This window comes from Neopsephotus bourkii, unplaced genomic scaffold, assembly GCF_033783945.1.
Source record: "Neopsephotus bourkii isolate Nb327-2 ecotype Australia unplaced genomic scaffold, CSIRO-AGI_Nbou_v1 NB_867, whole genome shotgun sequence".
NCBI lineage: Eukaryota > Metazoa > Chordata > Aves > Psittaciformes > Psittacidae > Neopsephotus > Neopsephotus bourkii.
In genome coordinates, this window is record NW_026901363.1 from 506,688 (window position 1) to 518,244 (window position 11,557).

Below are 11,557 nucleotides of genomic sequence, written 5' to 3' on the forward strand. Positions count from 1 at the left end.
CAGATCTACCACATGCCATGTAAATATGTCCACGCTGTCTTGCATTCAATGTCTGTTGCATTCCCCAAGACACTCACCATCACTCTCATCTGCATACTGTCCATTTTTAACATGACACCAGCAGGTCTGGTCAGTCCTGAGTCGCAGTTAAGGACTTCCAGTGCCTTCCAGATAACATCTCTGTTACATTCCAAAGTAAATACATTCCAGAATCCTGTTTTCATCAGCCTCCCATTACCCCCTGATGAGTGGTCTGCTATAGCCACTATGACTATGGCACTGCTGCTTGTACATTTGTAACACACAGAAGCCTGCATTTGCAGAATCCAGTGTCCTTACTGACTGCCTAGACCCTGAGCTTAACTTCCATTCTAATGTACTGACCCTTCAGCACAGCATGACCATCAGAGCTGGTAAACCCCAGGGTTTTATTGAGTATACAGGTACATACAGCATACATGATCATGGATTTAGGTGCCTTAGGGCAGATCCTGGAAGAGACCTTCTGAGATGTAACTGTTATCTTCATAAATTAAACCACAGTGCTTAGTACATTACAGAAACCAAAGGAAAATAATAGAAAGACCAAGTGGCTACTTTCCTCAATCCAGCAGTTCTATTTGTGTTCTGGCTTTCTTTTCCATAGTTACAAGGGTTATGTATAGTATCAGAAATAAAGGAAAACCTAAAGAACAAAATGCATCTTTTCTGAACTCCAGACACAACCACATTACTCAGAGCACCTAGTAGCAAACTGCACTGTAGTAATAATGGCTACAGCATGCCTTTGTGTCATTTCTAATCAAAATTGTGAACTCATTCAACAGTCTCTTACCATATGGAATCATAGTCGATCATTTTAATGAAATGCAGAACTTTGCACAGATCTCAGGGGGAAACCTCCTGCTATCATAGAATCATATCATAGAATGGTTTGGGATGGAAAGCACCTTAAAGCTCATCCAATTCCAACCCCCTGCCACGGGCAGGGCCACCTTCCACTACAGCAGGTGCTCCAAGCCCTGTCCAACCTGGTCTGGACACTGCCAGGGATGGGGCAGCCACAGCTTCCCTGGGCTCCCTGTGCCAGCGCCTCAGCACCCTCACAAAGGAGAATTTCTTCCTAATGTCTCATCTAAGTCTCCCTTCTGTCAGTTTAAAACCAAATTTTGCACTCCCAACCACCTCCGACATAACGAGGTGTGACAAACTGATTTAAAGTGTAGTTGCAGGAAGAAGGGCAGGAACGCTCTGCTCTGCATTGTGGGTGCTGTAGTCTTCCTGCTGCCTATCTGCCTCGGCAGCAGTAGGAGGCTGGACTCCAAGTCCCAGAGCTCCCACTAGAGCCCACCGCACAGGCTCAGAGCCCATATGCTAGGAGGGGGTGACTACATTGTGTCTATTGTATGTTTTTTCTTCCCCCCCCCCCTCCCCCCGGCATTTTGTACATTTCACTGGAGGTTTAAATCGGGAGTGAAGAGCATGGCAGATGAGCAAGAGATTATGTGCAAACTCGAGAGCATCAAAGAGATCAGGTATGTTTGCTTTGTGCCGCATCAATTTAGATGAAGCCGCTTTTTCCTCGGGGAGCAGAGGAGTTGCATCGATCTGAAAGTAGCTATTGTGCTACCGAGGGAAAGAAAAGCACCGCTGAGCTTCCTGGTAGGAGCTGAGTATACATTTACCTAAGTAGGGAAGGAGCCTCTGCTGCTGGGAAAGGGCGGCAGCGGCCGTGCGTTTCCAGAGCACTGGACCCGAGTGGTAACGGGAGCAGTGTAGGGTGGGAAGGACGCAGCACCCCGCGCAGCCGGGGGAGTGGTGATGGGCCGGGATGCGCTTTCCAAAGCCCTTTGAATTATCATTTCTTGTTCCAGAGGCGCTCTGGCATAAATCGATCGTTCTGCCCCACGCACTCCCTGGGAAAGGGAGGGGAAAGGAAGGGGATGGCACGAAAAGCAGAGCACGGCACCGAAAGCCGAGGACCGAGGGCGGCCGGTGTCGGGAGAGGGAGGGCGGCGGACACCGGTTCAGCGTTGCGCTGGGGCCGTCGGCTGCGGGGGGCTTGGGGCTGGTGGTGACCCTCGCACTGTGCGTTCAAAGACGATCCCGATGCACGGCCCGGCCTGTGGCTTAGCTTTAGGTAGGGCTCAGGGCACTGATGCTCGGGGTAAGGCCTGAGCTGCCTGTGTTCAGCAGGCATCTACACATCTAGGAGCCAAAACACGTTACAAAGGAAGTGAGGGCAGCGGGTTTGGATGTAGCCGGGAGGTGCAGGGCGTGCAGGTAGTGGGTCACCCCACATGAGGAGTGTTTTGGCACATAGCAGCTAGCGAGGGGCTATGGGGGAGAGAGGCCAGAAGGCAGGGGAGAAAGGCTGTGCCACCGGCCGCGTGCGCAGGTGGGCGCAGAGACTGCTGGCTGGTGGCAGCATCCCTAAGCAGCACATTTTACCCATAGAGGAGGTGAATTAGGCAGCAGGGTATGGGCCTCAGCCTTCCTCACAGCATAGCACAAAGGGGGATAAAGATCAAGGAAAAATATTTGTGTGTCTAACATCTCAAAGCTATTTAGAAAGAGCTGGGACAACACATGCTTTGCAGAGCAAGCACAATGCGTTCGTACTCAACTGTTAGGCAGGCTCTGATTTAAAATACAGATCTAGCTATGGGCTACTGCAGTTTGTGGTCCAATTATTGTAACAGTTAATATAAATATCTCATGAAATTATCTTTTCAGAGAGAGTGGTGTCCTGTGTTTGGAAATCTATGGTGCATTTGTTTTTCTGGTAACATATTCAAACGTGATACATAAACTGCAACTAAGGCATTTCTGCTCTTGGTTTGTAGCATGAGGTACTGTAAAGGGGATGCTCCTGGATTTACTGTACAATGAAAGTTTCTAGAATATATTTTAAAGTAAAAAACAATAGTCAAGAAGTCAATCCTTGCGACACTGATGTCAAGTTTGAATTGCCTTTAACAAAATCTGATCAAATAAACCTGTTTTCATCCCCAATTCTTTCAAAAGGAGCTTGCATTCAATGAAGCATTTACTTCAAAATGAACAGGAGAGTTTCTTATTTACAGGCACATCTTTGATAGATTTAGCAGGCTTCATTTTCACCTGCATTCCATGATTATCCTACAGGCAGAGACGGAAAAAGCCCTCACAATCAAAATCAGAGAAATTACCTATTCCTGTAGCTGATCTCTATCACTTATTAAAGGCAGCTCAGCAGGGTTTTTGAAGGGATTCTGGAATTTGATTTTGAAGACCTGTATCTATATCCATATCTGTACATACATATATACATTTGTAGTCAATGGAATACTGCTGTCAGTAAGCATTTGTATGTGCCCACAATCCAAACATATCTGCACGTGCTTATTTATATGCATTAAGTAGTTCCACAGAAATAACCCCAGTCATAAAATTAAGCCAATACCTAAAGACTGGCCCTTGGTGTTCTGACTGGGAGGAGATAAAGAATGAGAGTGAACTTACTGATGGCAGATGCTCATTTCACTGCTTAATGCCCTGCTGGGGTGCATTTAGGGACTACTCTCACCAATGCAGTATAAGAAGTTAAACAGAAGTGAAAAGAACACGAGGGCAGAATTCATTAGCAGTCTAGAAATCACAACAGTTTCTGTTTTAAAACATTACTGGATATTGCCTTGTGCTAACAGGAGGAGTTGTAACTTGTGTACGCTTTTTTCTTTCCTAATATCAAAAGTTAATCATTTGGACTGAAATAAACCCCTGCAACTCATTTGTTGGGGAGCAGTGTGGCAGAGCGTGGCAGATGGTGACTCGTAACAGTGAGGAAACTGATTGATTTGCACTCTTAGGTGAATGCATGCCACAAATACAGAGACAAGAAACAGGGAGGAAACTGGGGACAAATACTCCCAGTTTCAGTAATCAAAGCTTCCATTACTAAATAAATGTTTTAAGTAAATGGGAACAATGAGACATGAGGAAAACAAGTGTAGATGGCTGGATGGTTCTTCTTAGTGGGATATTGCTACATTTGAAATGGAAGGTAGAGAGGATCTCTTTCACTGGTTTATGTCCTATATTTACAATCAGGCTAGTATATGACATTGTCTAGTACATGACAGAACGCTGCCAATGACATTAAAGATTACAATGTTGTAGCTATAGGCTCCAATTTCATCTACTTTCCAGGCTTCTTCTGCACTCCCTTCATAAAACTTTTACTAACTGACTTACTATTCCATAAGCTGTTTTTTACTGTAATGTTGAGATAAGGATTTTTCAAAGCAAGTATGATATAAAGCAGAAAGAGCCATTGGGGACTGGGTATGAAAACAGTTTGTAACAGGAACAGATGCTCCACAGAGGTTTAGGAATCCCCTTTTCTAGAAACAGTGCCTTCTGCTTACATTAAAAACCGCAGACCTGTGTTGCTTGCTTCTATGGGAGCAAGTTGGGGCCTAGCGGGAATGGAAGTTACACGCTCAGTTCTAGGATAAGGGTGAAATCCCTGTGCTAGGATTTCATTGCTAATCTGATAAGCAGCTTCCTATAATCTACAGACTGCATTCTATAGTCAGCTTTGCTGCTTACAATGAATTTGAATCAAACTTACCCCATGTTGCATTGGGATGGGAATAGGGTATTTAAATATGAGTGGAAACCTCTTCTTCCCCACCTCCCTCTTCCATCATGCCTGTAGGAAGTCTACTGTGTTATTCAGTAGTGCACTTGGAAAACAATATGGATCTATTTGTGCTAGGCAACTAAAAAGGAATGCTATATGCTTGCTTGTTTCACACAAAGTAAAGCAAGGAGTCCGGGAACTCTTGATTACATGCCTGAAATGTGACATTGCAGCCTCCTGTTAGAAACACTGAAGTGTGGTTGACACATGGGTTACCCAGTATCATATTCTAACTTCCAGACAAGAAAAATAACTAAGACCTCTTCATTAACTACATCACAGGAACAAGAACAGTTTGTTTGTTCTTTTCAACAGCCTGCATGAGTGTGGAATCACACTCCTGCTTAAACTGTCTGATGACTGAAACTCACACTCCTTAATTACTGGCTTTAAAGAGAGAGATAAAGGCTGTGTCTCAACATTTGTGCTATGGAATCAGGGATTTGCACAAATGAAAAAGATAATCAGAATGCAGGATATGGGCAGAAACATTTACAAATGTGACAGGTACTAAATCTTGACAAAGAACCAGGAGAATGCAGAGCTGCTTGCAGGTGGGCCATTGATGGCCAGTGTCGTTTGAGTTTTCACTACTCTGATACGTAACTGCTCTAGAATTTTCTTTAACCTGACATTGAAGCTAGTATTTTAGCAGTTCAAATTACTGTCCACATAGCTTTAGTCAGTGTAAGTGACACTGTAATCACCTCCAGTTCACAGAATCCTGTGCTAAACCTGCCAGATTTTCTGGATTTCTCTGTTTCGGTTTAATCTGAGATAAGTGATGCAGTAGAACTCTATTGGTACCAATTCTCTGAATGTACAGCAACTGTTAGAGCCTGACAATGTTCTGTTAATTTCGGAACTCAATGTAAGAATTCTAATAGCACTGAAAAGCTCAGCAAAAATAGCTGGGATGAGAATTCAGTTCTTGTTACACCTAATCTTTTCTCAGACTTGTTTAGTCTCACCCTTGTCTATTACTGCTGTTACCTTCCCCCATCTATTCACGTATAAAGCAACACCTCACAAAAAGACATTGCAGTGACTTAACTGTTGTCTCTCTGTATGTTTACCTGTCACTGGGATCCAGGAATAAGACTTTGCAGATGGAAAAAATAAAGGCGCGACTGAAAGCAGAATTTGAAGCCCTGGAGTCTGAGGAGAGGCACCTGAAAGAATACAAGCAGGAAATGGACCTGCTGCTGCAAGAGAAGATGGCCCACGTGGAGGAGCTGCGGCTGATCCATGCTGATATTAATGTGGTATGTGACAGTCCAGCTGTGGACAACTTGACTAAGAGTTGTAGATGAATCACTCCACAGGTCGTGGAATTGTGCACATCACTGGTTCAGTAATCCAGACTCCACAGCCTCATCCTGGGATCCTACAGAGCAGGCAAAGTCTATTTAGCTCAGGATAGTTGTTTTTTCCCCTGTCTGAATTGGGCAGGCTATTTTGTAATGGTGGCATATTAGCATGTGCACCAAGAGGATAGATAACCAAGTCCACTGCAGCTACAGCTTTACCAGTAGGCACAGTAACATCACTCTGGCAGGCCCACAGAAAACTGTTATTCTCTTAGTCTGTCTTTATTTAGCACCTCAAAATAGAGAACCTTTGGCAGCTAGGTGGGACTTCTGACTGGAGGGGTTTGGAAGAAAAGAGATTTTGGTGAAACAGATATTCATTAAACTCTTAGTGAGAACTGACCTTCGTCACTGAGCGGAACCATCAAACATTAAGAAGCCTGAAGGGAATGAATATAAATAAGAGAAACCCAGTTTATAAACAAGGAAGACTGGCCAATTAGAGGGGCTAAATGGGGAATATACTTTTAAACCAGCAGGTTTTATGTCATGTTAGGGCACTCACATGGCTCTACAGTGGTTTCTTGCTCTGAAGGTATCCAAGCTTTGCACCAGATAAAAAAGCTCTCACATTGTAAGCAAGTACAAGATACATACTGGATGTGCAGACTGCATTTATCACTTGAACAGTCTGTTCCTCATCCCAGCTGCACAACCTCAGTCTCCGTTTCATTCTCCCCTCTTTTCCTGTCACATTGTCTTTTTCTCCACTTTACTGCAGTAAGAAGCAGAAACCTTTCCTTAGTTTGTTAGCTTCTACCCATTGGAGTTCAGGTATCTGAGAAATACAGAAAATTAGTTTATTCTAATTTCTTTTTGATGTCCCTTGAGAGTTTTCCATAGCTTCTCACTTGCTGACTTACCTGTAGCCTGTCTGCCTGTTTTTAATGTTGATCAGAAGGACATATAGGTTGAGTGCACCTTTTTTAAATGAAAATGCATCTCGTATGTCACTTTGAATTGCTTCTTCCTAGCCCAGTTTTCATCCTCCTGGTATCTTTACTTTTTGTTTTACTACTGCATTGTCTCCAGTTTCTTCCAACTTGAGAGAGAAAAATCTCTTCTTTCTGGTGCAGTCTCTTGCTAAGAGAGCTGTTAAAGGAAGGGATCTTTAAAACCACACTCCTGTTTCAGATGGAGAATACTATCAAGCAGTCTGAGAACGACCTTAACAAGCTTCTGGAATCTACTCGTCGCCTGCATGAGGAGTACAAACCCCTGAAGGAGCATGTAGATGCTTTGCGGATGACTCTGGGATTGCAGAGGCTGCCAGATCTATGTGAGGAGGAAGAGAAACTGTCCCTTGAGTAAGTGTCCAAAGCAAACATTATCTGGCTTTAGACCTTCTCTTGATTCTACTGGTTATTTTGTCATTTTACTTGTGTTGGTAGATGGAGGAGGGTGTCAGAATTAGGTACTATTCAGAGAACAGTGTCCTTTGTTTTCCAGATCAGTTTTAAATGCAAGGGATGTTTTAAGAAAGTGCCATTTCTCTTAACACCCAGCACACTTGGCATCATTTTCACAGATACAGTTTTCAAGGTGTCCTTTGCATTTCTTCAGAAATGCTGCTTTCCATTCCAAGTACCTTCATACTACAAAGAATGTCTTAATATATTGCATATAAAAGTTATTCAACAGAATATAAAAACTAAGTTTGGCAGAGGTGCATCTAAATCTGTCAAAGATTAAATATGCATGTTGTCTAATTGCCATCCTATTAGATTTATATCCAGGTGTACATCACAATACCTTAGAAGCTGAAAATCTGGAATCTGGCTGAAGTGTACAAATGCAGAGGAAAATACCATCAGTTCTATTTATGAACTAGTCCAAGTGGTATCTAAGCGTAGGCAATTTGTCTCTGGTGGAGGAAGATGATAGGGAAAGATGATCCATTGTATTTTAACACAAAATATCATTTACAGAGTAACGAAATACTCCAGAAGGTAGGTATATTCTTGATTTGGTTTTCTTTTGTCTAGCTACTTTGAAAAGCAGAAGGCGGAATGGCAGACAGAACCACAGGAGCCTCCCATCCCAGAGTCTCTGGCTGCAGCTGCAGCGGCTGCCCAGCAGCTGCAAGTGGCCAGGAAACAAGATACCAGACAGACAGCAACTTTCAGACAACAGCCACCTCCAATGAAGGTCAGGACAGGGAATGTGCTGGGGTTTCACTTATGTCTTATGTTTATAAAGTCATCTTATGAAAAGGAAAAATGATGTGTCCTGATTCTGGTTTCTCCTGCAGTGGTCCAAATCAAAAAGCAACCCCAGTAGACTTAAAAGTAGTAGCACCAGTCATGAAGGGTTAAGGACAAGGCTCTGTATTATTTGACTCCTTTATGACCTAAGAGTCTCTCCATCAGCAAGGATGTGGTCAATTCCGAATCTTCTTGTTTCATGTGAGAGACAGGCATGACAGAAAAAAGTGCTGGGCAAAAGAACAACTGATAGCTGGGAGTTAATTCCAAGAGGTTCATGTTAAAGCAACACACATATTTTATGAGGGAGAGTACTTACTGATGGTACAAATGACCAGAAAAGGTGATTGTTTCTGCACTTCTTGAGATCTTCAAGTCAGTATCAATTAATTTAACCCAACCATAGGCACTTAGGTGACAATTTTACTCAGCTCCTGCATGCAGTAAAAAGAGCTCAGTAATTCCACAGAGGTATTCATCCCACCCAAGTTCCAAAGATTCACTGACTAAGGAGGCAAACACTCCATAGTTCTGTACTTAGTGTCTGGACTCACACCATCAGAAAGCCTTTCTGAATGTAGTATGCTGATGGAAGTTAAAGTGCTTAGTATGGAGCAAAAGGGCAGAGTTCTACCATCTTGTGTTAAATATGTGTAATTCATCTAATCACCTGCTCCTGCCTTGAATACTGTGACACCACAGTTGGCCTGTACTATAGCTTCTCTGGCACAGTTGTAAACAGCTTTATGACAGGTTTAACACAAAATAGAATTCAATGTTAAAGTGACTGATACATACCTGAACCACGCATCTGCTACAGTTTCAAGTCAATAAAATACAAACTGAAATAGTGTTTTAGTTGGTCTAAAGTTACTGTACAATCCAAAGACCTGCACTGTATAGAATGTAGCACTGGTTTGCCTTTGAAGGCAAGAGGCCTTAGTTATTTCTGTGTGTTCCATAACTTGAATGTGATACTAAATAACCTGGGTACCACCACTTGAATGTTTGTATAACAAGAGCTGCAATGTCACATTTCAGGCGTGTTTATCGTGTCACCAACAAATCCATCGGAACGCACCCATCTGTCCCCTGTGCAAAGCCAAGAGCCGCTCTCGGAATCCCAAAAAGCCCAAGAGGAAACAGGATGAATGAAACCCAGAAGACTGACAAGCAAACACATGACTCATTCCAGTACCCTTCCAGCAGAACTGCAGATGTGGCCAGACTTTACTGACATGCAGCCTCAAGTATGACCGACCCCTTGTTTTCTATTTAATGCAATGTAAGCACAATATTCCTGTTCTGTCTTAATTTCCTTCCGGTCCTTAGGATTTGGTTTTAGGAAAGTTAAGTATTACTGGTGCTACGGTTTAACATTTCAACCATTCCATCTTTTGGACTCCTAAATGAAGTAGAATTCTTATGCAAGTATCCCAACTGCAAGGCTATTCCTATTGGACAGATGTGATTACCACAGATGCTTTTACGTTCTCTTTTTAAAAACAAATGTTACTACAAGATTGAGACTGTTAGAAGTGCTAAAATAACTGTTTGTTTCACTAAAGAACAAGTTGTTTTCCAGGCTAGTAAGACTGCATAGGTTTGGGCATCCAGTAGAGCTCTTTTTGTACAGGAAATGTTCAGGGGGAAATATAAATTGGTTATAAAGGAAATCAGTGCATTAAGAGCATGCGTCAGTTTTGATTTATTGGAATTTGATTGTACCATTCCCTCCAACTTGACTTAAAATTTGGAAGTGGGATCAAGTTGCTGGCTGTGTATGAAATTCTAAGAATGATGTAATTTGTGATGCTTTAACATCTTAATATGGTATTATTTCCAGCAGTCAGAAGACCAATTGACTTAAGAACAAGGATCAACTGAAATCTATTAGTGGTCCTTCCAGGCTCTATGGCCAACCAGCTCACTGTGGTTCTCTAGGAAACATGTATGAGATATGTACACAGACTGCAACATCAGCCATTGTCACATCTTCTGTTCCTAGTTTCCACGGCCAAAATCTCCCTTGGCAGACATATCCTCCACTGGAGCACAGGGAAGCTCAGTAACATGCACCAGGAACAATGTCAGCTGCCTGGCTTTGGTGCCATTGTCCTCCCTCAACCAAAGCTTCCTACTTTTGTGTCTTTGAATAGGGCATTTTCAAGTAAGCTTTGTTTCAGCCCAGGTTTTTTTGCTTGCTCAGTAGGTGTGCCAAAAGAACCCTGACTAAAGGATCCTCTAGACCACTCCCTGTATCCATGCGTTCCCTTTGTTTCACCTCATGTATCATCAGTTCCTTCAATGGGGAGGGTGGCAGTGGCCCAGCTACAGAGCCGGGGCTTAAAATTCACTCATTTCTAATCCCAGTTTTGTCACCAGTTTTGTTGTCCAAATTGATCTCACTGACTTCAGGAGGCAGGGACTGCCTGTTTACATTCTTCTCTTTTTAGTCAGGTTTTCCTCTACTGTTGTGCTTGAATGGTTATATTGAGGACTTTGCCTGAAGAACAGGGAAGCTGCAAGTCTCTGGTCAGAACTTTGCCAAATCCAAATGTCTACAAACCCAGATAAACCAGTTTTACTGGGCAAATCACATATGTTGCCGTTAATTTCCTAACTCTACCACATGAGTTTTTTATTGAATATAGTCCTATAATTCATGCCAAGTTCAGGTGGTGTTCTCTCATTTTAATGTTTCATGTATAGCCAATAAACATCTGTCAACATCAGAGGCAGAATATGACCATGTGCCCCTGAAAATATGTGAAGAGCAGATTCTACTGGCTGAATTACTGGAATTCAGTCTCTGAGATAGCAATAATGGAGGATAATCTGATCCCATGCTCCAACTGGCAGCAGTGTGCTAACTATCCTTATACATGTTTCCTACGCAAATACTAGATTCTGCTTTTAAATGTCAAAGCAGCCACATGCTGTGTGCCCTGTTTCAAGCAATTCCTGATGAGTTTCAGCGAAAATGCACACAGAGTTAAAGGACAGCATATGGACTCACCCAAAGTGAATGCATGAGAGCAGCATTCTTCAGTAGTTGTACATGAACTTTATGGTATTGACCACTTCATTGTCAAGAAGTGGTGACAGTGGAGAATGGATGAATTGTCTACAGTGAAGTTGTGTGAATAGAGGATACATGTGTAGAGACTTGAACTTACAGTTCTGAAATAGATAGGGTTAGTTGCAGCTGCTCTCACTTCACTGTTACTTCGCCAGGTTCTTTCTTGAGAGATCTCTAGAGCTCTGAAGGATGCACCATTTGCTACTTTAGTATG

The 11,557-nt window shown here is 42.8% G+C and overlaps 1 protein-coding gene across 1 annotated transcript; it reads left to right on the forward strand.

Moving 5' to 3' along the window:
• The first annotated feature begins 1,300 nt into the window (after positions 1-1,300).
• Positions 1,301-10,275, forward strand: ZC4H2 (zinc finger C4H2-type containing). The gene is made up of 5 exons (XM_061356705.1): positions 1,301-1,535; positions 5,781-5,952; positions 7,192-7,364; positions 8,043-8,205; positions 9,303-10,275. The coding sequence occupies exons 1-5, from the start codon at positions 1,372-1,374 to the stop codon at positions 9,414-9,416; spliced, it is 786 nt and encodes a 261-aa protein (XP_061212689.1). The 5' UTR covers positions 1,301-1,371; the 3' UTR covers positions 9,417-10,275.
• The last annotated feature ends 1,282 nt before the right edge of the window (positions 10,276-11,557 follow it).

Bases quoted from the DNA above. Each gene is read 5' to 3' on its own strand.
- ZC4H2 (XM_061356705.1), top strand. From the start codon at position 1,372: ATGCTAGGAGGGGGTGACTACATTGTGTCTATTGTATGTTTTTTCTTC. The intron at 1,536-5,780 runs GTATGTTTGCTT...ACTGGGATCCAG, and splicing joins GAGAGCATCAAAGAGATCAG to GAATAAGACTTTGCAGATGG. The intron at 7,365-8,042 runs GTAAGTGTCCAA...TCTTTTGTCTAG, and splicing joins GAAGAGAAACTGTCCCTTGA to CTACTTTGAAAAGCAGAAGG.